Source organism: Elephas maximus, chromosome 26 (genome assembly GCF_024166365.1).
Source record: "Elephas maximus indicus isolate mEleMax1 chromosome 26, mEleMax1 primary haplotype, whole genome shotgun sequence".
In the NCBI taxonomy this organism is placed as follows: domain Eukaryota; kingdom Metazoa; phylum Chordata; class Mammalia; order Proboscidea; family Elephantidae; genus Elephas; species Elephas maximus.
Window position 1 is genome coordinate 6,685,051 of NC_064844.1, and position 27,606 is coordinate 6,712,656.

The window sequence follows — 27,606 nt, forward strand, 5'->3', positions numbered from 1 at the left end:
TTTGAAACTAACAGGCTCAGTGTAAGGATTAAATAATTTATTTTTAAAATCTGAGCTGCTCTTTTGCTAAATAGTTTCATAAAACTATTACTTATTAATAACTTCTTCTTTAAGTTTCTCTGCAAGGAGTCTCCTCTTCAGTAATGTTTGCTTCTCCTCTGCTGTCATTTCTGGCTTCTCTGTCATTTCCTTTAAAAAAGAAAAAGACGGCTTCAGTATAAAATGGGTTCATCTGTCTAAAAGTCCCAACATCCTGTCTCAAATGAATAAAGATCGGGATATTTTCAGTAAGAGGATAAGCCAGAGGTAAACTTTGCCATTTCTGTGCAGTAGACTCCAACCCACAGCAACCCTGGGACGGAGCAGAACTGCCCCATGGGGTCTCCAAGGAGCAGTGGATTGGAACTGCTGACCTTTTGGTTAGCAGCCAGGCTCTTAACCACTGTGCCACCAGGGCTCCCGATGTAGACTGGGTTCCCTACATCTCTTTGTAAAATCTCTGGGGAGAGCCTCTTGGGAGGAGGTGGTTGGGGTCCTGATGTTGCTCTACAAAGTATCTCACACGCTTCAGTAGACAGTTGCTGACAAGCACTTGGCAGGGGTGGGGAGGCAGGAGGGGCAAGAAACAAGAAAACATGTATGAAGCTGCTACCACTTCTGCCTGACAGAATCCTATCACAGTTATCCAACTGCCTAGAAAAGACCTAGCAGCTGTTGGCACTAGCAGGGAGATTTAGAATGAATGGGTCTATCAGCAAAATTCATTCTTGATGCTCTTCTGCACATATTCTGATAACTAAGATTTGCAGATTCTGACAGGCTACGAGGCAAGTCATACCTCTGCCTCCCCAGCAGGTCTTCCTTTTTGCTCAGTATTTTCTAGCTGCTTGGTCCTTACGTCCTTCCTCATGGACATTAGCTTGTCTCTCTTCTGCTTTAGATAGTGCTCTCGTTGCCTCAGCTCTTCTGTCCCGAGCACTGATAGACTCTGGATCACGTAAGAGAAGAAGATTATGTAAATTCAAGTCTACACCATGAGTGGCACAGATGCTCTGACGGATTCAATTAGAAATCTGAGTTCAAGGCCACAACACCGCCAAGTGTACCGCTGTTCGCCCTGTCAGTCTGCTCAGAGTTCCTGAGCTGTGTCCCTTACTTACAGCTATTGGTCCTTCCGTGCTCGTGTGTTCCAAGCCAGGCATCTTCAGGCCTTTTTGTGGGAGGAAGGAAGATTCAGGCAGCATTTCCAGCTTTCTTGCCAAGGGTTGTGCTGACTGATTAGCAAAATGCACTTCAACTTCTGACAGCAATCACATAATGAGACCAATTAGAAAATTATAAGAAAATACTAAATATTAGGCTAGGTTCACCAGAATGAGCTAATATTAATCCTTGTCTTTTCTCACAGCCAGTCAGTCAACTTTTATTAAGTGTCTTCACTGTGCCAGGCACTGGGAGAGAAGGATAAACAGTCTGCCCTCAAGGAGCTTCAATACTACCAAATATTTTTAAAGGTTTACAGTTTCTTACGTCATGAGTAACGACAATTCAACAAATACTGATCGGCTACTATTTACAAGGTACTGTAAAAGATAGAATCCTTGTCTAATGATTAGAACTACACTAAAATGAAATACAGGCTTGCCAAACCACACCCACTGTCGTCAAGTCGATTCCGAGTGGTAAACCAAATCAACGATACACTTCTTCCTCACTGTGATGTCATTGGTTTCAAAACTTTTGCTTGCAGGTAAAAACTAAGTGACCCTGTATTTTCAAAACAACTAATGTAAAGCTACCATTTTCTGTATTGAAAGAGTAAATGAGATTACTATCAATAATTTTTTGTTCGTGATTACATATCGAAGATAACTCTAAACCCTGTCACTGCATTAATAAAACGTAAAGATTCCTAAAGCAAGGAGAACTTGGAAGGACATCTAACAGCAGAGCTCAGTATTTCCCAGCATTGGGGTAACTGTGCCAGGAGAGGCAATTAACATTTAAACTGCCATTTTTCATTATAAAGTTTTTTTTTTTTTTTTTTTTAAATAAAACATCTTCAGTGTGAGTATATGAGCTATAAAAGGAAGCAGAGTGAGATAAGAAAGGACATACATAGAAATGGCGCAACCTACATTCAGATCATTAGAGAAGGTTCAGCACACCTCAACCTTACCCAGGGCTGGGGGTGCCAGGTGTTCGCCACCCCCTTGAGAACTACTCATTTCTGTAGCTTCACCAGCATGTACTGAGGGTTCCTCTGTCTTAGCCTCCGATAACTTCAGGAATCCAGAATTACAAAATAAACAAAAAACATTTTAGATTATTTTCACCTAGTTCACATAACTTCAGAAATCCAGAATTACAAAAACAAAAAGCATTTTAGATTATTTTCACCTAATTCACTACTCCAAAGGCATTAATTTAAAAAAAAAAAAAAAGAAAAGAAAAACCTGTCTATTGAATACATAATGAACACAAGGTTCTATATTTCCAGAGTTATAATCTCCTATTTTATAAAAATGAGGTAGGTGAACATTCTATCTCAGGTCATCCATCGGTAAGGGTGCCCGTTATGGTTAGGGCTTGAGACTTAGCTAGAACTGGGTTCAAACCCAGGCTTCACTCACATTAGTCACGTGATCTTCATCACAACCCTAGGAGATACTCCAGCAAAACTCAAACCACTGAATTATAAGATGTTTTTCCACTTAAAATAATCCATAAAGTCCTACTCTGAAATGCCTAAAGTTGGCACAAATCGATTAATATCTATTTCTAAAATGGAATAGTGTATTTAAAACGAAGAAATCATTTAAGTGTTGGAAAGAACTAAGTAAACTGATACTCATTTTTCCTTAAAAATAGAGGAACCCCATCACAACGTGGCTTACTAGATAATTCATGGATATCTAGAGCGTACGCCCTACATGCTGGACACATGGGTTCATAATTTTTACCCTCTTTACTGTTGTGTGCTTAAAATTTTCCATAACAAAAAGTCAAGGGAAAAAGCCCATAAAAACAATCATATGCCCCTAAAACATAGAAGCCTGATGTACCTACCTAATGTGGTTTGCTTATAAATCCGAGAGTACTACCATCTTCTGATAACAGTTTTGAACTGGTTTCTGTTCTACCCCTTTATATTAAAAAAATATTTATTAACATCTAAGAACTCTGTCTCCATTTACTAAAAAGAGATTTACTCAATAACCTCTTAATCCTAAAATATCTCTCTTCTGCTCTGCACTTGAGTACCTTGGAGTAAAGACAGATTTTTCAAAGAAGCTAACGGTGAGATGACAGGAGCACGTATGTTGCCATGATGCGTGAGGGGAAAAGGAAATGGCATTCAGGTGATTGACAGAGGTTATACTTAGGCCCCCTTCCCTTTCAGGGACATCGGGGAGATGCACAGAGAAGCAGCTAGCAAAGGGGAGAGGAAGGAGCAAGCTGAGCTTCCCTGACTGTAATTTACTCTGAGGAAACGTGAGGCGCTCCACGGCGACGGCTCTCAGCGGGAGAACCACGTACCAGGACTGTGATGCTGCGCATTCCGCCCTAAGGTGGTAACGTTAGGGGCCACGGGGAACCTTCTGCAGCAGTGCTGGCTGCTGCTGCGAAACGGTAAGGGAGTCATACGTGGGAAAGTAAAATATTTTCCTTAATAGTCTTTTGTTCATAAAATGAAAGGGAATTTTTATTAAGAAGTCTCCAAAAACATAAAAATGCTATTACAGTTTTTTTGGAATTAATAATTGTGGTCTTTATCATGGAATTTAAAAGGTAGGTCGCTGGATGAGTTATAACCTAAGAGGAATTAGAAAGAAATGAATTCTTCTTAGGTAGAAGTTAAATATAAATGCTTAGACTTGCTAAGAAAATAGGAAAACTCTGAGGAACTGTATAGTTCTACGTAAGCTTAAACTTTTAACAGCCAAAACTAGGCCTAAATTTAGGAAGACCTAAGAGCACTGAAATACTCGTGTTACTAGGAAGAGCTAAGAGCCTTGAAATACTTCTGCTATTACGAAGACCTAAGTGCCATGAAATACTCCTGTTATTAGGAAGATCTAAGTGCCATGAAATACTCCTGTTATTAGGAAGATCTAAGTGCCATGAAATACTCCTGTTATTGGGAAGATCTAAGTGCCATGAAATACTCCTGTTACATATACGTGCTCTGCAAACACCTGTTTTTTCCTCTTCCTTTCTTCCTCTTGGTCATATTCCTCTTTCGATTTTCTGAAATATACAAACACAGGGTCGAAAAGTACATTTTCTTTTTTGGTCAAAGAACAAATATTCAACCAGCCCACAGGTAAACCTAAGCTTACAATACACCTAAGGGATATTAGAAACAATGATCAGGCCTTGTTCTACAGCAGCTTATAATCAACCAGGAAAGACACACAGGCGTCAGTGTCATTGCTAACAACAAACCCAGGTTTACCCGTTTCTTCATGAACTGTGAATGACCCCTGGAGCTAAACAAAGACGAACAGGCTGGAAACCCTAAACTCCAATCTGAATGACGACTCCCATGAACACGGCCTCTGGTCTCCCTCCTGAGGTCAGTTATACCTCTCTTGGTGCGATCAATGTCCCCCCTCGTTCTAGCTCTTCCGCTGACCTCTAAGCCATTGCAAATCTCCTCTGCTCCTCTGATGCTGCTGTGCCACAGCCCTGTCAGCTCCATAAAGTGCTCGCTGCAGCAGTGTGATTCAGGAACACACTAAATCAGGTCTCACACACGTTGGTCACTAAGTCCCCTGGCCATCTCATCCGTGGTAGTTGCTGCTGTTAGTTGCCGTCCAGTCAGCCCCAACTCACAGCGACCCAAAGTGTGCGGCAGAACTGCTCCAAAGGTTCTCAAGGCTATGACCTTTCAGAAGCAGATCGCCAGGCCTCGCTTCCGAGACGTCTCAGGGTGGGTTTGAACCACCAACCTTTCTGTTAGGAGTCCAGTGCTTAATCGTTTATGCCAGCCAGGGACTCCTTCACAGCAGCCACCTTCCTCAAAAACTCTTAGAAAATAAAATCTAAAAGTACAATGCTGATCAGACCACCAAATCAATCAACAGGTGCAACCAATCCAATTCAAAACTTTATCAGTCCTCTAAACTTACCACCAAATACCCTTACCGCTTCACACCTGTAATCCCAAAGCCCTCTGTATTGGGATCTGCCTGGCCAGGGGAACCAGGGTCCACAGGAACGGGCTGGGTTCAGGAGACCACTGAGGGCAGCACGGCTGCCTCCCTCCCCAACCCAAAAGCCAAACCAAACCCAGTGCCGTCGAGTTGATTCCGACTCATAGCGACCCTGTAGGACAGAGTAGAACCACCCCATAGAGTTTCCAAGGAGCGCCTGGCAGATTCAAACTGCTGACCCTTTGGTTAGCAGCTGTAGCACTTAACCACTATGCCACCAGGGTTTCCCTCCCTCCCCACAACCACTCAAATCCCCTGAAATTAGGCACAACTTCCCAAGGCTCCTTTCTCAGTTCCCAGCTAGGCCCATCCTCTAAGCGCGCCCCTCTTTTCTGCTGTGGCGGTGGGCAGGTGGGGAGACTAGAGGGGGCAGGTGGGGAGACTCGAGGAGCCAGAAGAGGGTCATGTGTAACTGCGCAGCACAGCTGGAGAGGATGGGCCTGCAAGGCCAAAGCCCCATTCTGCAGGTGACACAGTGGCTGCAGGCATCCTTTTGTCCTCAGCCTAGTACATCCCCGGGAGGTTTACACATCAGACATGTTCTCCCCTCCCTCCCAAAACTCCCACGGGGGTCAGGGCCAACAGGCCCACGGGAAAAGAAATGTCTGCTAACCTTCCCAGTTCCGTGTGGGCCCTTTACTGAGCGGCATGCTCCATGCCAGGCTGAGTCGTGTAACTGGGGCGAGGAGATGGCAACACACTCACGTGGGACAGACACCTCCCACCTGCCATCCCTCCAGCTCCTCAGTCTGTGGGAGTCTGGGCACCCCTCCCCCTCCTGTGAGACATCTGGGATGAGCCTCCCCAACACTGGGCCATGGGGCACCCTGCTCAGCTCAGGTCACTGTTCTTCCCTTTCCAGGGATGGGGGGGCGGGGGGAGCCTTACTGCCAACTCGTTCCCAAGGGGTCTAGTTTCCTATTTCTATGGTGGGAGTGGAAGAAGACCCTCCCACTTGGGCTGATCAGGTACAAGTCATCTGAAAATCATTTTTTCTGTTAAGAAATTTTATACATAAAACCAGCTGCATTAAGTTGATTCCAACTCATGGCAACCCTACATGTTTCAGAGACTCCATAAGTTTTACAACGGCTGTCCTTTTGGAAGTAGATTGCCAGGCCTTTCTTTCAAGGAACCTCTGGGTAGACCCAAAATGCCCACATTTCCGTTAGTAGCTGAGTGCTTAACTACCTGAGACACCCAGGGGCTCCTAATATATACACAGTTATACATAAATAAAATTCACAAATCATTTTCATGGTCTTTAGTAGCTAATATGGAACCCTGGTAGCATAGTGGTTAAGAGTTCAGCTGTTAACCAAAAGGTCAGCAGTTCGAATCCACCAGCCACTCCTTGGAAACACTATGAGGCAGTTCTACTCTGTCCTGTAGGGTCGCTATAAGTCGGAATCAACTTGATGGCAACAGGTTTGGTTTTGGTTTTCGGTTTCAGTGGGTAATTTAGATATTTGATTGGTTCACGATACTTTTGGGGCAAAAAGCATATGCAGATCATATTATAATATTACTATTGATTCATTCAAAAGATAATTAAAGAAGGGTACCTAAGAACTTCCCTCAGGATTTTCATTTCTTCCTGTTCAAGGTCACTAACCACATCAGAACCGTCTGTCAAACAGTCAGGTAGCACACCTGTTCAAAACCAAAGACCACATAGAAGAACATCAGTTCAACTGAAAACCTCTACTTCTCACTGCTATAGTTCGTCAGAAAGTGCAAATTACTTCATTAGATCCACCTCTTAAATGTTCGAAGCTATCAACTCTTGGTTTTAGAGGACCTTTCCCACAAAAAGAAAAAAAAAAAAAAAAGCAACCATTTTACCAAGAAATGTCTCTTAGAGTTATTTGTATCACCTATTTAAAATAACAGTAATAATATACGGCAAATATCAACTAATTAACACGAGCTACTGCTGTTGTTGTTCTGTACTGCCTGAGAATAAACCGCTGAAGCCACTAAGCTGAGGTTAATAACGCAACTGTGCTCGTAAGGGTGTTCTTTAAGTGGCAAAAACGTTCAAAAAGAAAACATAATTTTTTAACTGAAATAGCATGTTGACACTCTGAATTCATATTACAGCTACAGCAAAACAGGGCCCTGCTTACGTTCTACACAGACGGCATGGTGCTAGGCTCTCTGGGGGACATAAGGAAGGATGAGACAATCTCTGCCCTTGGAACTTCTGGTCAGTCATCAGTTTAGCAACCTCAAGCCAGGGCAACACAGCCCTCAGGCCGGGTAAGTGGTTTTCAGTGCCCCTTAACTGACTCTACTACCTATACCCTCCTGAGGTGCAGTAAGCGTTCTCTCGTATCCGTGGTTACGACACTCCCGCTGTATTAGCATGTCTATCAATTTGTACCTCCAGTTATGTTATCCACACGTGACTTGGAGATTTCAGTGCCGCTCTCAAGTTGCTTTATTACGCTGATCCCCGGGACATTTCAGTACCTTTTTTAATTAGGCTTTTTATTTTGAGGTAACGGATTCACATGCAGTTGTAAAAAGAACAGAGAGATCCTGGATCCCCTTTACCCAGTTTCCCCCCATGGTGACATCTCGCAAACTGGTACAACATCACAACCAGGAAACATTACTACAATCCACTCATCTTAAGTGCATTTTTGCTTCATTGAAAGATGTAAAATTAGTAATCTCCTAAGAGTCTTCCTAAGGAAAATTAAAAGTACTAAGGGAAGAGCAAGGCAACAGTATGGAATAAAGTCATCAAAATAATGCTCTGATGTGCATTTTCCCATAATTCTTTGCTAAGACACGTCCCAGAATCCACAGCACCTTTGAGTTTTCTCACCACCAAGGTAATTTTCAAATGGTAACTTTAAGAACAATCAACAGAGCTATAAGGTACTCTCCCTGAATCTAACTTAGGCAACATTCTTAAATACAAATATTAATAACTCTGAGGCAGAAGTTAAGTATTGGTTCATGTGTAACCACGACTAAACTGTCCGGCCCTGTGGTTTGACAGCGTCCATTACTCACATCACTCCCTTCCCCCTCCCCTGCTAACATAAGCCAGGTTTTGTGTAGTTATCAGGCAGCCAAATACTTTCGAGGCGTACCCCTGGCCCCCAGATGGACTTATGATTGGTTTAAACCAAGCGGAATGGTCTCATTCCCCCTGCCAGATGTTTAAGAAGGATACCAAAAAAACCAAACCCATTGCCATTGAGTCCATTCTGACTCATAGCAGCCCTGTAGGACACAGCAGAACTGCCCCATAGAGTTTCCAAGGAGTGGGTGGTGGATTTGAACCACCGATCATTTGGTTAGCAGCCAAGCTCTTAACCACTGTGCCACCAGGGCTCCTTGAGAAGGATGTGTGGCCCTAATCCTGACCAACTGTGCCTGAGGGGAAAATTCCTGGGGGCCTCCGTTAAAGTGTTATCTTGCTAACCAGAGATGTACAGGAGGAAACATCCCTTTTCTTCAAGAGACACTGCTGAGTGGAGTCTGCCTTCAGTGCTGCCAGAGAGCAATCACAAGAGAAGATGCTGAGAACGACAGGGTAGAGCCATGGGACATGGCAGGGTCCCTGATGACATCACCGAGCCACTGAATTCATCAGGCCTGGACCTGCCTTCCTTCGTCCCTTCCTCTGGACTCCTTGATCTGTGAGATGATAATATCTTACTGCTTACCCATTTTTACTGGGGTTTTCTGCTATTGGCAGCTTGAAGCATCCAGCTGATACAAGCTGTATGCATTTGTTATCTTTTCGGTAAAATTTAAACGAGTTTCCAGTGAAATTCCAAACTGAAATCTACATACATAGTGTCGGTGTCATGCTCACAACTTCTTTCATCAAAACTGATTCCCTGAAAACAAAATTTATCGATGTAAAAAGATTCAAATTCATTATCCCACAGGTGAGAATAAAGCATAGTTTTGGAAAAATTCAGAAGAAAGGATTTTAGAGCAAAAACCATGGTAGAAAGACAAAGAGAAAGGGACTGCTTACCAAACTTACTTACACCAAATCGACAGCAGTGTGCCGCGCATTCTTGAGTGGGGTCAGCTCCTGTCCACAAACAACAGCTCTCTTCCTGCTGGGGCAGCTTCTCAGGATTTAGGGGGATGGTTATGGTGTGGCTGGTTCTAAGGAACAGTTGCTACTCACATCAGACAAATGCGAGCAGAATCTACAAGGCCCTGCAATACCCTCGTTTGCCCTGCACCTACTGCTGCACGTTCCAGACCTTGCAGAGCAAATAATACAACTGAATTATATACACACAGCTCTCTTATCTGCAAGAAACAATCAACGGGCAAGTCCTGCTGCCAAACCGCTACACAGGTTATAGAACAGTGAAGAGTACTGGTGGCAATCAACTGAGCAAAGGAACACTGGTCAAGCTCCCAGAGCCAAAGTCTGAAACAGAGGTAAGGATCCGAGCTGAAAGGGAGATGGTGCAATAACAAGCAGTGTGGCTGGGAAGTCAGATGCTTTGAGTCCAGAGGTCTAACATAGCTCAGGTACCTAAGAAGGGAACGAAAGCAGGAAGAGCTCGAGACTGAGATGAAGCAGTCAGGGAAGAGATACAGTCAACGAAGGTTGGCTGGGACTCTGGGTTCTGTTTTCTTCTCCACCCAACGCTGGGACGACCGTATCTGTCCACTGCCTTCTAACAGTGGTTCTCACATGGTCCCAGGGCCGCGGCTTCAGCATCACCCAGGAATTTGTTAAAAATGCAAATTATCAGGGTCCTAACCCAGACTACTGAAAAAAGCTGGGGGGCATCAATGCGTTTTCAACAAGCCTTCTGCGTGCTTCGGATGCTTACTGAAGTGTAAGATCCACCACTCCCTACAAGGCCCTAACTGTGATAAGCCAGCAGGAGAAAACGTGTTGCCTTCTCTCTAAGTGACTATAACTGTGATCGCTCAAAATTACTGAATTTCATCAACAAATGGCTGGACAGAAAATCGGGCTCTCTGAGACCGAACCTATCATTCGATCGAGTTCTGCTCTGCTTTCCTTCAGATGTCAAATACACGCTTATCAACAAGTTTGGCTCTTTCACCTCTTAAGTCAGCCACAGACTCTCAGACTTGACATAAAATTATTCAAGGTGGTTACGTGTAGGACCATTTAAATTAGAATAGTCAAAAATGCAAAACATGCGCTTAGCACTGAAAATTTCTAACTTGAACATTTTACCATTTCTCTCCTGAATTATCCGAATGGCTTGCAGCTGCATTTCAATGTTTTTCTGGACCATCATTGCTTTAAAAATACTAAAATCTTCTGCTGCCAAAACGGGCTGCAAAATGGCCTGTAGAGAGAAACTATAGGTTAAATGAAGATTCAGTTTTTTTTAAACTGCTTCCCACGCATGCATATCATTTCCAGCACAAAATGGTACGTTAAGATCAGATGACTCAAAAAAGGCAATTTTATGATTTTATTTTAAAAGTCTTTAAGATTGGGTTCTCGAGAGGTTGACACTCATGACCCGCTGCTCCCAGGGAGCTAAGGCTGACAGTGCTATGTTTTCCCAATGGGCAGAGCTGAATGACTCCAAAACACCACCCGGGAATCTGGCTTCTTTTATTAATGTAACCACTTTAGTACCTGGGTTTGTTTTCTAGCCAAAATAATCTACTAAGTTTATATTCTTTCACTTGAAACCTACTGTTTACTTAATGGTAAATCAGTAACTACAAAATGATTCCTTAATAAAAATATCTAAATAAAGTTAAATGCCCCCAAAATGGAGTCTGGACAATAAGTGTACTGAGCTATCAGCAATGAAGAGCAGAGCGGTAGCTGCCCTACGCACAGAAAGTTTCACAAAGAGGTGGAGTTAGAAATTATGATATAAAAGCATTTCTAGGTGAAACAGAAGTATACCATATTTGAAAAACTGAAGTATCTGCCTCAGAGCACATTAACAAAAAACGAACATCCAGGCGTTGAGAATCTGACTTTGATGAATTCAAACGCATCCAAACATGTCCATGTTCACACTCACCTGGCCTAGGGTTCTTCCACCGTTATCTCTGCTTTGACTTAATCATACCATAGGCTTAAACGTGTAAGTGATTCTCTGCATTTGTGTCGTTCCATTGAGAAAATGTGCAGATAGGCTATTTCAGAGAACTCAGGTCTTGGCAAGCACATCTGCCAGACCATAACCATGAACAGTGTACTACACATAGAAAATAATAAATATTTGCTGAAATTACAAAAGGACCAGATGTGCTAGCAGGCAATCTATTAGGCTAATTAATCTCATTAAGCATCCTCCCAGATCACTATAAGGAGATTAAGATCACCATAAGGAGATTTTCCAAGCTGTTCAGTGACACACTAGTCAATCGAGTAGCACAGATGGACTGTGAAATCAGATCTGACTCTATTCAGAAAGCCTTGTCAAGAACAGATGATCAGGAGCCCTGGGAATTTCAAAGACTGAAGTCAGAAGAACTAAGAGCTATTAATGGAATACACTACAGCCTTCAGTATGGATTACACCTCAACACAAAACAAAAATCCTCACGACTGGATCAATAAGCTTGAGAAACAGAGAAAAGATTAAAGTTGTCAAGGATTTCATTTTACTTGGATCCACAAGCAACACCCATGGAAGCAGGAGCCAAGAAATCAAATGACGTCCTACATTAGGCAAATCTGCTGCAAAAGACCTCTTTAAAGTGTTAAAAAGCAAATAGGCCACTCTGAGGACTAAGGTGCACCTGACCCAAGCCATGGTATTTTTAATCACCTCATATGCATTTTTTATGCATGTGAAAGCTGGAGAACGAATAAGGAAGCCTGAAGAAGAATCGACACCTGTGAATCGTGGTGTTGGTGAAGAATATCGAATATATCATGGACTGCCAGAAGAACCAACAAGTCTGTCTTGGAAGAACTACAGCCAGAGTGCTCCTCAGAAGCAAGGATGGCAAGGTTTCATCGCACGTACTTTGGCCATGTTATCAAAAGGGACCAGTCCCTGGAGAACAACACCATGCTTAGTAGTGGGTCAGCGAAAAAGATGCGTGAATGTGACCTTATTTGGAAATAAGGTTTTTGCGAATCAAGTAATAAAGTGAAATTGAAGTCTAGGACTGGTGTTCTTCTAAGGAGAGGAAGGAGAGACAGACACACAGGAAGAATGCCAGGTGACCACAGAGGCAGAGACTGGAACGATGCATCCACACACCAAGGACTGCCAGCAACACCAGATGCTAAGAGAGAGTCATGGAACAGATTCCTACTCGAGAGCCTTCAGACAGAGAACACAACCCTGCCAACACCTTGATTTCAGACTTCCAGCCTCCAGAACTGTGAGCGAATAGATTTCTGTTGTGTTAAGCCACCCAGTTTGTGGTAATCTGCTACGGCAACCCTAAAGAAAAAGGTAACATAGGCACCTATGAAAAATGCACACCTAACTTACACTTAGTGGGGAAAGGTTGAATGACTTCCCCTTGAGATCAAGCACAAGAGTTCTATTTGACAGTGTACTGGAGGTTCTAGTCACCAGTTAGACAAGAAAATGTAATAAAAGGCATCTAGATTTGAAATGAAGAAGTAAAACTATCTGCATTGCAGATGACACAATCTTATATATGGAAAATCCTAAGGAATTCAACAAAAAACGATTAGAACTAATGAACAAGTTCGGCAAGGTTGCAGGACACATTATACAAAAATCAATTGTATAAATGTCACTGAACTATACATGTAAAAATTGTTGAATTGGCAAATCTTTTGCTAGATATATTTTTACTATAATAATAAACAGAAAAGATCAATTGGATTTCAAGACAATGGCAATGACTAATCCAAAAACGAAATTAAGAAAACAATTCCATTTACAATAGACATCGAAAAGAATAAAATAGGAAAAATTTAACAAAAATGAGTGGAAAACTTATATTCTAAAAATTATGAGACATTGTTGAAATTAAAGAGGGCCTAAATAAATAGAAAGGCATCACATGGATCAGAAGACTTGATATTGTCAAGATGGCAATACTCCTCAGATTGGTGTACAGGCTGATTGTAATCCCTATCAAAATTCCAGCTGGCTTCTTTCCAGAAGCTGGCAAGCTTGTTCTAAAATACATACAGACATTCAGAAGATCCAGAATAGCCAAGGTTACTTTATTTTGAAAAAGAACAGAGTTGGAGGGCTCACATTTCCCAATTTCAAAACTTACTACAAAGCTCCAGTAATGAAGAATGTGTGGTACTAGAATAAGGACAGACTTATAGGCCAATGGAATAGAATTCAGAGTCCAGAAATAAACTCTCACATTTAGGGTCAACTGATTTTTGACAAGGGTGCCAAAGTTGAAAATTTAATGGTGAAAAGAATAGTCTTTTCAACAAATGGTGGCGGAACAATGGATAGTCACATGGAAAAGAATGAAATGTAACAGCTAAAACTATAAAACTCTGCGAGGAAAATATGGGTTAATCTTCATGATTTTGTGTTAGACAAAGCTGTCTGAGATATGATGCCAAAAGCACAACAAAAGAAAAATTAGATAAACTGGATTTCATCAAAATTTAAAACTCTTGTGCTTCAAATGATACCATCAATAAAGAAAAAAGACAACCCTCAGAGTGGGAAAATATTTTTATAGATTGTATGTCTGATAGGGAACTTGTACTTACAGTATGTATTTAAAGAGCTCTTATAACTCAATAAAAAGTTAAACAACTAATTAAAAAAATAGGCAAAGGCTCTGAATAGACATTTCTCCAAATATATATATGCATATATATATAAAAATGCCAGTAAGCACATGAAAAAATGCTCAACATCATCAGCCACCAAGGTAAACGCAAATCGAAACCACAATGTCTGCATAACTACTGAAAAAACAAACTACTGCCATCAAGTCGACTGACTCATGACAACCTCATGTGCTACAGAGCTGAACAGCTGCATACTCACTAAAATGGATATAACAAAAAGACTGTTAATAACAAGAATGTGGAGAGACTGGAACTCTCATACGCTGCTGGAGGGAAAAGAAAATGTTACCACTACTTTGAAAAACAACCTGGCAGCTCTTTAGGAGGTTAAACACAGAATTATCACATGACCCGGCAATTCCACTCCTAGGTATACACCCAAGAGAAATGAAACATAAACACGCACAAAAACTTATAGACAAAAATGTTCATAGCAGCATTATTCATCATAGCCAAAAGCAGAAACAACCCAAATGTCCATTAATAGATGAATGGATAAATAAAATGTTGATACATCCATGCTGTTGTTGTGTGCCTTCGAGTTGATTTCGACTCACAGTGACCCTACAGGACAGAAGAGAACAGCACCACTGGGGCCCCTTTGACATATCCACACAATGGAATATTCAACCATAAAAACGGAAAGAAGTATTGGTATGTACTACAACATGGATGAACCTTGAAAACACGCTAAATGAAGAAGCCAGACACAAACGACCACATGTTGTATGATCCCATTTATATGAAATGTTCAGAATAAGCAAATCTATAGAGACAAAATAAGTAGATTAGTGATTGCCAGGGACTAAAGAGGTTTGGGGGAAAATACGGAGTGACCGCTAGTTGGTTTAGGATTTCTTTTTAGAGTGATAAAAATGTGTCAAAGTGATCATGGTGATAACCACATAATTCTGTGAATATACCAAGAACATTTAAGTGGGTAAATTCTATGGCATGCAAATTATATCCCAAGAAAGTTGCAATGTAAAAAAAAAAAGCTATTAGTACTTAAGCTAACAAGAAATATCTAATATAAAAATAATATTTCAGCAAATCACTTAAAAATCTTATAAGCACTCGCACAAAATAACATTAATTATCCTATTATTTTTTAATGAATGATAACACCACATGTTTATCAGTTCAACAGTGAAAATTACTGAAATGAAAGGCACAATTTCCCCAAACCACTATTATTATATCAAAAATACAAAAATATTTGTGGGAGTGTTCATTTCTATCTCATAAAAGGCAAAGTAAACCAATCCAAAAATACTGTTTGTCTGATTGTTATTACATGTGAGTCCCTGGATTTTGCCATAGACAGGAATCAAGGACAGGCTTTAGCCAGGCCAAAAATCACAAGCAATAAGGAACTCACTTTGGCCTATTTCAGCTGGAAAAGACACCAAATCCCAAAGATGAGCTAAAGACAAATGAAAGAATACATCTCTCTTATTATCACATTATCATCAGATTTTCTGAACTGTTCAGAAGGGTATCCCAGTTCACGGCACTGTCTAAGAAACTATACATACATAACTGAAAAATACGCTCTTAGAAGGTTGGTGTTTTTTTTTTCCCTACGGCTCCTCATCTCACGCACTCCTTGCTACTCCTGCCGGTTTTAACGGCAACGCAAATAAAGACTCAAAAACTACACCAGGACCAGTGTTCTAACTAGGAGCAGACCAAGTCGAGAGGACTCTGCAAGTCTGCCTGAGTAAAACGATTCAGTGGGAGCTGGCAGCTGGACGGAAAACACCAAAAGCAAAGCAAACCAAGCTTAAATAAAACGAGAATTACCTCCTAAATTTCCCAGGGCAGGAAATGGTTTCTTGAGTCCATTTCTAGGCACTCCGGATTGGCACACTGGAATCAGCCTTAGGATTCTATGTATAAAGATTACATTTTTGCTGCAAAGCAGGAAATAACGTACTTTGGGCTGTTCTGTCAAAATGGTGACAGCCTAGTGCTGATTCGATGACGTTCCATTAGGTGTCTGGTGCTAAGAGTTTGCTCCAGAAGAGAACAAAGCTAACTAGTCCACGTGGGGATTGAACACATGACCCTGGCCCCATTAGTATGCTGCTAATCAACTACCAAAATAGCTACCTTAATTAAAAGCTGCTTCCATTCATAGATCACCTGACAGATGCCAGGCACTGTGCTAAATGCTTCATGTCCACTCTCTCTTCAGCTTCACAAGAACCTGCCATAGTAGATGCTACCCTAGTTTACCAACGCGGAAGCTGAGGATGAGAATGGTTACGAATCTTGTCCCATGTCGTACAGGTAGGAAATGGAAGATCCACAACTCAAACTCAAGTCTGTCTGGCTCAAAAGCCTTGCCTCCTGGTATGTAACAAGGCTGTACTGCCAATCTAATCCAAATAAATGGAAAGGCATTGTATGCTATAGCAATGAAAGAGAAAGACGTAGTAATCCAGATCTGAAAACAATATTTTAAAACCCAGGACATCTTCATTCACAAATAATTTAAAGCTGTTCTGATAACGCAAATAAAAGATGGGTGGGTGCGTCCACTATGACTGAACATCTCCACTCATGAAGCACTTCAGGCTCATTTGTGACGGCTTAATAGGAAGCTGGCGAATTGTAACAAAAGCAGAAAAGTGTATTCCTGATGAATGAGGAAAACAAAAACAAACATCAATGTCTTCAAAGAAACGGAAATACTGGTCGATAATTTTCAATCAAATTCTTCTTATTCAACTAAAAAAGAGAAGAAAATAAGCGCACTGTTATTTCTTAGAATAAAACTATGGTTGTTGTTGTCAGCTGCCATCAAGTTGGCCCGCAACTCATGGCGAGCCCATGCACAACAGAATGAAATGCTGCCAGGTCCCACGTCATCTGCGCCATTGCCATCCCCATGACTGGCTGCGGATCAGACTGTTGTGATCCACAGGGTTTTCACTGGCTGAGTTTCAGAAGTAGATTGCCAGGCCTTTCTCTCTAATCTGCCTCAGTCACAAAGCTCCACGGACACCTGTTCAGCATCACAGCAACATGCAAGCCTCCAATGACAGATGGGTGGGGGCTGATGGGGTACACTGGCAGGGAACTGAGCCCAGGCCTCCTGCAGGGCAGGCGAGAACTCCACTGAAGCATCAACGCCTCCCTGAACCACCAAGGCCACTGAACAGTAAACCAGCTTGTGCTTTACCGGATCATTAGCTACAAAAATCAGCTGTTTGTTTACATTAGTGTGAGCGCACCAATAACATTTAAATGTTATTTTTTAAATGTTATGTTATATTAAAGATTTAACCAGAAAAGCAACTTTTAAATGAGCAGAAGCTATGCTGAAAAGAACTATGCCAGGAAGTGATGGGTTAAACACCAGTCAAAGCAACTCCCTTAGGCCACATTAACAAGGTAATTCAAATTAACAAAGATTTATTGAAAACTACCTACTAGGAACTAAATTCTCGTCTCTTTTGGTCAGATGCTAGGAACGCAAAGATGACTAGAAGCAGCTCAAAGGACTCAAATCTAGCAGGGCAAAAAGATGTGTAAGCAATGATAATTCAGGGCAGGGTACCAAAACTATCAGTGTAAAAGCGCCTAGTGAGGTAGAATGAGTGCTGGTCTGATGAGAGGCTCAGAAAGCTGCCATCAACCAGGCCCTGTTGATGAGAAGGATTTCTGTAGGTCAGGAAGGGTCAGGACGGTGAGGGGTGTGGGCAGACCTCCCAGGCTAAGGAAACAGCATGAGCGAGGTCAGGTGCTCAGATAATCACAAGAGCAAGCAGCCAGGAATGACTGTAGTACCTAACGTCCTGGAGAGCTACCAGAGGAGAGGAGACGGAGGCTGAAAATAGAACCTGCAGTCAGATCACAGACAATCCTGACTCCCATCTCAGTAAGGAACTCCAGTTTATTTGGTAGACCACGGGAAACCAAAGCATGTTTGTGAGAAGGTGCAACTTGGAGCAGCTTCCAGGCACGAAACTCAGCTGGATTGCATGGGCTGCTACCCTGGCTCTCCTTATTAGCTGTGGACTTTGAACTAATTGCTGTATATCTCTGTGGTTAGTTTCCTTGTCTCTAAAATGGAAGCAAAATTGTGCCCATTTTCTAAGGGGTGTCAGAAAGACTAAATGGGATTATACGTGTCAAGTGCCTACAACAGCAGCTAGCACGAACCCTCAATAAAAAATAAATACACATAATAGCTACTTCATTCCAGCACTGCAGGGCTAATGAGACAATGAAAGGGATTCCAACAAAAGGAAGCCCCAGAACTAGGGACCATGGATCTGCTACAATTAAAAAAGGCTAACGACAGGATTACCAGAGATCTATAAAAACAAAGCAGAAGCGCGGATAAATCCTGTGATCGTATGGTAGTTCTCAGTTCAGAAAACTCATTTGTAATGGCACCAGCTCATTAATGTCTCAGATTATCATTTCTCCAGGTGGTTCCAAAATGAATCCATATGGGATGAATTGTTTCTTTGCCTCCCACAATGTCTAAAATATTATACTTGGACCATCTGTGTAACTTTACATACCTGAATGAAAGGAGTGTGGATGAAAAACATACAAATTTAAGTGAAACCCTGGGTACTTCTGTAAAAACTATAGGTTAGCAGAAAACACAAAAGCCAAAACCTGTGATGTGCGAGACTTTGCCAGAGGAGACATGCACGCTTCTTGAAACTGATCTTCATTAATTCCAATCTCTTTCAGGTAACTTTCCAGCAGCTTTTCAACCTGCAGAGAAAGTTTAACTTTTATAATTAACATAGAAAAACTGTAGCTGACAGTTCTCACGTTGTATATCTAGCTTAGAAAAGTATAATCAAAAGCTTGCTGACAATGATTAATCTACATATTATGTCACATGGCAGTGACATTATTTTTCACAGAAAAACAAAGTTAAAATATTTTAGAGAATTACATAAAATAATTTTATTTCATCTACCAGAAATAATGTAAGTGAGGATTATGAAGCTCCAAGTGGCATAACACTTCAGCTGCCCAGAGGCATTTTTAAAAATCACAAGACAACCAGGGCTAAATGAAGAATTAACACTTCCCTGGATGCATCAGCAAAAGGCCAAGAATAAAATTTAAAGATGAGATGCAAGGTCCCTTATAATCGTTGTCAAAAAAAATATTCCTTGTTGAATTGGTGTATGTTTTACTGTGTATATTCTCAACAACAAAATAAATAATATATATATGTGTATATTCCTTAAGATTCTACAGTAAAAGAGATAAAATTCATAAGAATGAGAAGCTCAGAGAACCCTCAGAATCTCATTTTAACTGGTAGCATTATTAGGGTATATCTGATTTCTGTCAAATTAAAGAATTTTAATGGAAAAGTCCTTTTTTATTTAAAAAAGCTAAAAATAATATTATTCTAATCAGTGAACAAAATACTCACCAGATCTTTGTATTCCTGATGAATCTCTGTATAGGTCAATTTGCTTTCTTCTTCATCATCAAAAACTAAATGAAAGAGAAAAATAGCACACAGTGTAAAAAATAAAAAAGTTATCTGACTAACGCAAATATAGAAGTCTACTCCTTACAAATAGAAATGTCATCCTTATAGCCTAGGTCTTCAGCTTCCAATTCTTGGTTGTTGTTTTTTGTTTTTTTTTTAATTGATACCTTTAGATAAAAAGGACATCTGAAAATACCAGTAGGTATATTTTAAAATATTTAGGCTACATATACCACTTCCTAAGTCCTAAAGTTCTTGGAAAATAGTTTATGAGAACTGATATACAGTCAGCTTTTCAGGTTTTCTTTGTTAGAAATGCAGAATTCTTGGACTTATGAAGGGTGCATGTGTTACTAGTCAACCTCGGTTAATGTTCTTTCTCAATATCAGATCATGAGTCTCAACTTTCACTACAGAAAGCAGAGTTTGGTAATGATAAATTAAATATACTGACACTAAAAGTCGTGAAAAACTTGAATATTCAGGTTATAATATTCAGCTTTAACAGAGAAATACTTCCCCTACAAGCCAGTCTCCTTTACTCCCCAGGGTGCTTCTGGATTTCTATACTATAAATAATACTATTAGTATTATTTTAAATATCTTAAAATGCAATGTGAGTAATAATCCTTTCTTCAAAAAGGACAAGCAACCTAGGCATTTGGGATCAAAAAAAAAAAGATTCTTTTGAGAATAAAGAGTTTTCATGTGTATGAGCACCGGAACCAAAACCTAGGCTCACCCACAAAGTCTTTCCTTTAACAGGTCTTAAAAGCCTGAAGGAATAAACAAATCTGAACATGTCTACTTGGTAACAGATAAAGCAAGTGACCTAATGTAGAAAATAACTTCTCGCTTCATTGCTCCCCAAAGATGACGGGTAATAAAAAGTTAAAATAAAAAATCTCTTACAGCTTTTATCAGAAACCAATTCTCAAAATATGGGAAGAAAATCACCATGAGAGCTTTTTTTTTCTTAACATTTTATTGTGCTTTAGGTGAAAGCTTATACAGCAAATTCGTTTTCCATTCAATAATTTATACACAAATTGTTCCGTGACATCGACTGCAACCCCGCAATGTGTCAGCAGTCTCCTCATTTATGCTCTGGGTTCCCTGCTTCCATTCGTCCAGTTTCCCTGCCTTCTCATCTTTGCTTTTGGGCAAATGTTGCCCTTTTGGTCTTGTATAACTGATTGCTCTTCGGAACATATTCCTCACGGGTGTTACTGTTCATTTTTTAGGCCAGTCTATTATTCGGCTGAAAGGTGACCTCCAGGAAGGGCTTCAGTTCCAAGTCTGAAGGGTGTCTTGGGGCAACAGTCTCAGGGGTTCCTCTAGTCTCAGGCCAGCAAGTCTGGTCTTTTCATGAATTTGAATTTTGTTCTACATTTTTCACCCATTCTAACCTGGACCTTCTATTGTGTTCCTGGTCACAGAGGTGGGTCGTGGTAGCCAGGCACCATCTAGTTCTTCTGGTCTCAGGCTAGAAAAGGCTCTGGCTCATGTGGGCCATTACTCCTTTGGACTAATTTCTTCCTTGAGTCTTTGGTTTTCTTCACTCCTCTGCTCCAGACAGGAAGAGGTCAATACTTGTATCTTAGATGGCCGTTCGTAAGCTTTTAAGACCCCAGATCCTACTCACCAACCTAGGACGTAGTTATCTTTATGAACTACGTTATGCCAGTTGACCTAGATGTCCCCCAAGACTGTGGTTCTTTGCCTTCAAGTTCAGTAGCTCAGTCTCTTGAGATGTTTGGTTACGTCCAAGAATTTTCCTCACTGTGCCCCCACATGCTCTATTATATATGTGACTATACATGTAGCACATACAAACATGTAGAAACATCCACAACCATACCTATACAGGCATGCAGGTGTACTCCCCTACAACCTCCCACACCTATTTGGCATACATATCTACCTATGTATCCACTCACAAATTACTGTTTGTTATTACAGTCATTGCAGGATTAGATATGTTACGGCATTTACTGTATTTGCCACTTATTCTTGTGTACCTATCAGGTATTCCTTTGCCTTGGTCATGTTTGCTGCCTTTCCCTGTACTGTATATTGCCTTTCCCTTCACCAGAGTTAACACATGTCTACTATCTATTTAATGATCTCCCTCCCTCCCCCTCTCATCCCTGGTAACCATCAAAGAATGCTTCTTTCTGTGTGTAAACCTATCCTTGACTTTTAATAATAGTGGTCTCATACAATATTTGTCCTTCTGTGATTGACTCATTTTACTCAGCATACGTCCTCCAGATTCATCCATGCTGTGAAATGTTTCATGGATTCATCATTATTATCGTTTCGTAGTACTTCACTGTATGTATATACTATAATTTGTTTATCTACTCAACCGTTGATGGACATTTATTTCTATCTTTTTGCTATTGTGAATAATGCTGCAATGAACACAGGTGTGCATATGTCTATTCCTGTCACAGCTCTTATTTCTCTAGGCTATGTACCCAGGAGTGGGATTGCTGGATTGTATGAAATTTCTATTTCTAGCTTTTTAAGGAAGCACCAAACCATTTTCTATAGTAGTTGTACCATCTAACAGTCCCACCAGGAGTGTATAAGAGTTCCAATATCCCCACAACCTCACCAGCATTTATTGTTTACTTGTTTTTGATCAATGCCATTATTTCCAGGGTGAGATGGTACATCTCATTGTAGTTTTGATTTGCATCTCTCTAATGGCTAATGATTGCAGGCATTTCTTCATGTGTTCGTTACCATGACAGCTTTTTATAAGAGGTTTTTAAACAGTGCCTAAATAGTGCATTTGATAACATTAAGCACACATAATTATACCTGTCCAAACCGGATATTCTTTTTAAATTCTCGTTCCCACAGACTTATACAAGGACATCATTGTATTTTAGTAGTGCTCAAATACTTCTCAGATAATACTTCATAGATTATAAATTGCTATTCACAATAGGATTTAACACTGACCTTTAATAAGTAGTCCAAAGAAAAGAATACACACAGATAAAAATGTATGCCTTTTGCTTTTGAAGAGAGTCCCAAGAGATCAGCATCAGCTATGAAACTTGTTCAAAGGCTCATCCAATTCTTCATCCAGTGACTCTTGAGGCTAGACACCAAGGCACACTCCTTCCTGATCCTTGAATTTCTAGCAGGCAACTATATTTTGTTCATGAATCTTACACTGTACTTCCCACAACCACTAAACCAATCCTGAGATTTTAGAAAAATTAAAAAAAAAAACTCTCAAGATTGAAACTACTGTTTAGAAGAAATACAATAATTCACTGAGAAAATCTGATTACTGTTTAAAATTCAAATGTACCTCAATACTTCATTATTTTACTTTACCCTACAACAGAAAGAAAAAAAATGCTGCGTTAATTGCAAATAATTTTTTCTCCTACTTAAGGTCTACCTGATACTGAGACAAACACTAATTTGCTACTTTTAACCAATAATATAAAGCAACATTTTCTTTGTAAACTTTTAACAAAATATTATTGTTAATAGTTTTAAAACCTTAAATCCTCTTACAGCAGGCTCCAGAGTGTTTTATATTTGCTGACACAAATACTACTGAAAATGACTAGGTCATTTTTGTTACATACAGATTAATAATGACTTTAAAATAAAGAAAACCAAAACAAATGTCTACCCAATGATCCCATGAGTGAGATGCTGCAGGAGATTAGAAAGATATATTTTCCTTCAAGAAGCTACAATCTAATTAGAGAAACAGGACAAATTGAATTGCAAACAACAAACTTTAATGCCCCCAGAACGATCTTTCTAAAATGCAAAACAAACGTCTGTAATTTTTGGCTTAAAACTCTTCAATGACTGCTCATTGCCTAAAGAATAAGTGCAAGACCCTTAGAAGGCAGTCAAGACCCTCCAAGATTGGGTCTCATGTCTCATCTCCACCATTCCACAACCCAAACTTTGCACTCTTACCAATATCCAACGACTTGAAATGCCTGCAAACATAGCACACGCACTGCTTCAAACCTCCTGGCCTTTGCTCAAGCTGTTCCTTCTGTCTTTTGGCTTTCCCCTCTTCTCTCCCAGCCACTCTTCAAGACACAAGGAAAGGGACGTCTCCTCCACGACCTGTTACCTACTCCCCAACCTCTAGGCAGTTAGATCCTTTCCTCTAATTCATAACACACGGCACCATATGTCTACCTTTAGTATAGCACCTACCATTTTGCATTTAAATTCTGTCTACCTGCCTATCTTCCCCACTAGACCATAAACTTCCCAAGCTCAAGGGCTGTTTTATTCATCTTTCTATCCCCAGCTTCTGGCCCAAGGACTCATTTGTAGTAGACACTCCATGTTTGCTGAAATAAGTGTTGATTTAACAAGGCTGTACAAAACTGATCTTTAAATTATCTGAGGTAGCGAACAGCATTCTGACAACCCAAAGCCAGTGAAGTATAAAACTATCTTCCAAGTGTCACTGGCCATGTTACTTCCATTTCTCCTGGCGTCTCTATGTAAGAAGATATACCGGCTGCAACATGAAAAAAAAAAAAACCAAACCTGTTGCCATCAATTCCGACTCACAGCAACCCCATGGGATAGCACAGAACTGCCCCATAGGGTTTCCAAGGAGCGGCTGGTGGATTTGAACTGCCGAGCTTTTGGTAAGCAGCCGAGCTCTTGAGCTCTTAACCACTGCACCACCAGGGCCCCAGCTGCAATTATAGCCAATACTTACACTGTTTTCATTTACAGTATATGTTTGTAAAGCTGGGGATTACTGCTTCCCTGAGAAATTACACAATCAGATGTGTTATTGCTGAGATGTAGCTCCTTTAGATATTACCGAAAGAACTATGCTTTAATTTTTTCCCCCCACTTAGCCTCAGGGGAGTAAATAGAGTCAAAAGGTGACATAATTTCTTCTCCCTCCTAAACCAACCAGAAAACCAAACCCTTTGCTGTCAAGTGGATTTCAACACATACCGACCCTAGAGGACAGAGTAGAACTGCCCCACAGATTTTCCAAGGAGTGGCTGGTGGATTCAAACTGCCAACATCTGGTTAGCAGCCGAGCTCTTAACCACTGTGCCACCAGGGTTTCTTCCTCCTAAAGGAGGTCAGATTTCCTTGTCCTTCATCAGTCTCATAACAGCGTTTTAAACTCTTAAAAGATGTACAAAGAAAGATAATTTTGTTTTTGAACTTCTTAAAAAATCTTACAAAAATGACACTTAATAACTACCATTGGAATTCTCATTGTGGCACTGAGAATGCAATAAATAGATTCTATGTCCATCTAAATTTCATCTTGCCCAGATCCAGGGAATTGGTAGGGCTGGAAAGGACTCCTAAAAGGTCATCCGGAATAATCAACCATGAGATAGCTGAATCTCCTATATAACATCTCCAGTCAGTGACTGTCAGGTCCACTCTAAAAACACGGCCAGGGCCTGGGGAACCATCACCTTCCCAGGAAGGCCAACCCATCTTGGGTGCGTTCAGTTACGATGTACTTCCTTCATAGAAATGTTTCCCTGTAGATTGTACTCACTGATCCTAGCCCTCCCCAACTGACCATTACAAAACAAGACTAATCTCTCCAACGTGAGACGGTGCTTCAAATGACCGCTGGATGTTACTACCTTCAAAGTCTTGCCACGCTAAACAACCTGTATAACACCTGGGTACTCATTCACATGTCAGCATTTTTTGGTTTCTTTTCCTTGAATGGGATCCAATTTGTCTCCAAGAACTGAATGCAGAACTCCAAGTGGTAACCAGTCAGCAACAGGAGGTGCCCTTCCTCACACAGAATATTATGCTACGTCTATATTCTTAGAAGCCCTGGTGGCGCAGTGGTTAAAGCTCTTCGCTGCTAACCAAAAAGTCAGCGGTTGGAACCCACCAGCTGCTCCAAGGGAGAAAGATGTGGCAGTCTGCTTCTTGGAACCCTATTGGGCAATTCTACTATGTCCTATGAGGTTGCTAAGGGCTGGAGTTGATCGGTGGCAGTGGGTTTTGGGTCTATACTCTTTGTTGGAAGGTACTCCTCATTTTTGGCATGGCCAAGTGTCAGTTGCTATGAGTCGGCATCCAGTCGACGGGCAATGGGTTTTTTTTTTAAGTGTCAGAGATCTCAATAAAAGGAATACAAGCCACCGGGATCCAACACCGGCCCTGGGCCTGCTGGAGGTGATCACAGCCCTCCTTCTCAATCAGCTGCTGGTCGGGGGCAAACCATTACTCATTTCCTAAGCCGGCTACACAGGCTGAAATACTAGGGATTAGCGGGGCCTCGGAGAACACTGATGCTTCTCCCGTCAAATCACTGGGGAAGTAGCCGAAGCCCATCCCAAGCAGGCCCAGGACAGACGTGCGGGGAGGGCTGAGAGGCCGGGCACAGGGTTGCTGTGTCCCGGGGCTGTGTTAGGGCCTGCGACCAGGACCCCGGTCCCCACTGCAGCCCCGGACGGAGAGCCCCCTCCTGCAATCCAGGCTCTGACCGCGGCCGGCAGGTGGCGTGGGCCGGGGTCGAAGACCCGGGTCTCCACTGCAGCCCCCTCCCGCAATCCAGGCTCTCACAGCGGCCGGCAGGTGGCCTGGGCCGGGGGCGAGGACCCGGGTCCCCACTGCAGCCCCCTCCTGCAATCCAGGCTCTGACCGCGGCCGGCAGGGGGCCTGGGCCGGGGGCGAGGACCCGGGTCCCCACTGCAGCCCCCTCCTGCAATCCAGGCTCTGACCGCGGCCGGCAGGGGGCCTGGGCCGGGGGCGAGGACTCGGGTCCCCACTGCAGCCCCGGACGGAGAGCCCCCTCCTGCAATCCAGGCTCTCACAGCGGCCGGCAGGTGGCCTGGGCCGGGGGCGAGGACCCGGGTCCCCACTGCAGCCCCCTCCTGCAATCCAGGCTCTGACCGCGGCCGGCAGGGGGCCTGGGCCGGGGGCGAGGACCCGGGTCCCCACTGCAGCCCCCTCCTGCAATCCAGGCTCTCACCGCGGCCGGCAGGGGGCCTGGGCCGGGGGCGAGGACTCGGGTCCCCACTGCAGCCCCCTCCTGCAATCCAGGCTCTCACCGCGGCCGGCAGGGGGCCTGGGCCGGGGGCGAGGACTCGGGTCCCCACTGCAGCCCCCTCCTGCAATCCAGGCTCTCACCGCGGCCGGCAGGGGGCCTGGGCCGGGGGCGAGGACCCGGGTCCCCACTGCAGCCCCCTCCTGCAATCCAGGCTCTGACCGCGGCCGGCAGGTGGCCTGGGCCGGGGGCGAGGACCCGGGTCCCCACTGCAGCCCCCTCCTGCAATCCAGGCTCTGACCGCGGCCGGCAGGGGGCCTGGGCCGGGGGCGAGGACCCGGGTCCCCACTGCAGCCCCCTCCTGCAATCCAGGCTCTGACCGCGGCCGGCAGGGGGCCTGGGCCGGGGGCGAGGACTCGGGTCCCCACTGCAGCCCCCTCCTGCAATCCAGGCTCTGACCGCGGTCGGCAGGGGGCCTGGGCCGGGGGCGAGGACTCGGGTCCCCACTGCAGCCCCGGACGGAGAGCCCCCTCCTGCAATCCAGGCTCTGACCGTGGCCGGCAGGGGCCTGGGCCAGGGCCGAGGAGGAGACGGCCTGCGCGGACCACGTCCCTGCCCAGGGCGGCTGGGAGCAGCCGAGACAGCACCGCCGGTGCCGCTGCCGGTTTTACCTTCGCATTTCTGCTCCACGAAGTCCAAGATGGGGATGGACCAGTCCGGGCCTCGGAGGAAGCCCGCGATGCTCTCCACCACCCACTCCACCTCATCCTCCTCTTCCGCAGCCATCCGGCTCCGAGGCCGAGAGGCGCCCGCACCCCCGAGCCTGCTGAGACCCTAGGGCCGCGGGAGCCAAGGGCGAGGAGAGGGCTTCCCGCGACTGGGGGAGCGCCGCCCCGGCTGTTGCCCCGACGCCTGGACGGAAGCTGCAAACGGGTTAACGTAAAAATGGTCGCTATGGCAACGCGCGTAGTCGCCGCAGGCGCCGCCCGGAAGCGAACGCATCTTCCCGGGAGTCTGCGCGCCTCAGACAGGGGCGTTTGAAGAACGTTTCCGATTGGCTGGAAAAGAACAGGAGCGGAGCGAAAGATAGCCCTCCGCCCATTGGCCCGGAGTTGTAAGACAGACGTGTAGCCAT

At 43.1% G+C, this 27,606-nt stretch overlaps 1 protein-coding gene across 2 annotated transcripts; it reads right to left on the minus strand.

The window, feature by feature from the left end:
- Positions 1-16: 16 nt before the first annotated feature.
- On the minus strand, positions 17-27,486 carry CFAP36 (cilia and flagella associated protein 36). Of its 2 annotated transcripts, none has more exons than XM_049870523.1 (10): positions 27,143-27,486; positions 19,403-19,467; positions 18,622-18,723; positions 10,426-10,540; positions 6,785-6,872; positions 4,200-4,251; positions 2,180-2,282; positions 1,161-1,297; positions 839-988; positions 17-189 (listed from the first exon to the last, which is right to left on the minus strand). In XM_049870523.1, the coding sequence occupies exons 1-10, from the start codon at positions 27,255-27,257 to the stop codon at positions 88-90; spliced, it is 1,029 nt and encodes a 342-aa protein (XP_049726480.1). In that variant the 5' UTR covers positions 27,258-27,486; the 3' UTR covers positions 17-87. The 2 variants fall into 2 exon arrangements, with proteins under 2 accessions (XP_049726480.1, XP_049726479.1); XM_049870522.1 differs by having other exon boundaries at positions 1,161-1,300.
- Positions 27,487-27,606: the final 120 nt, after the last annotated feature.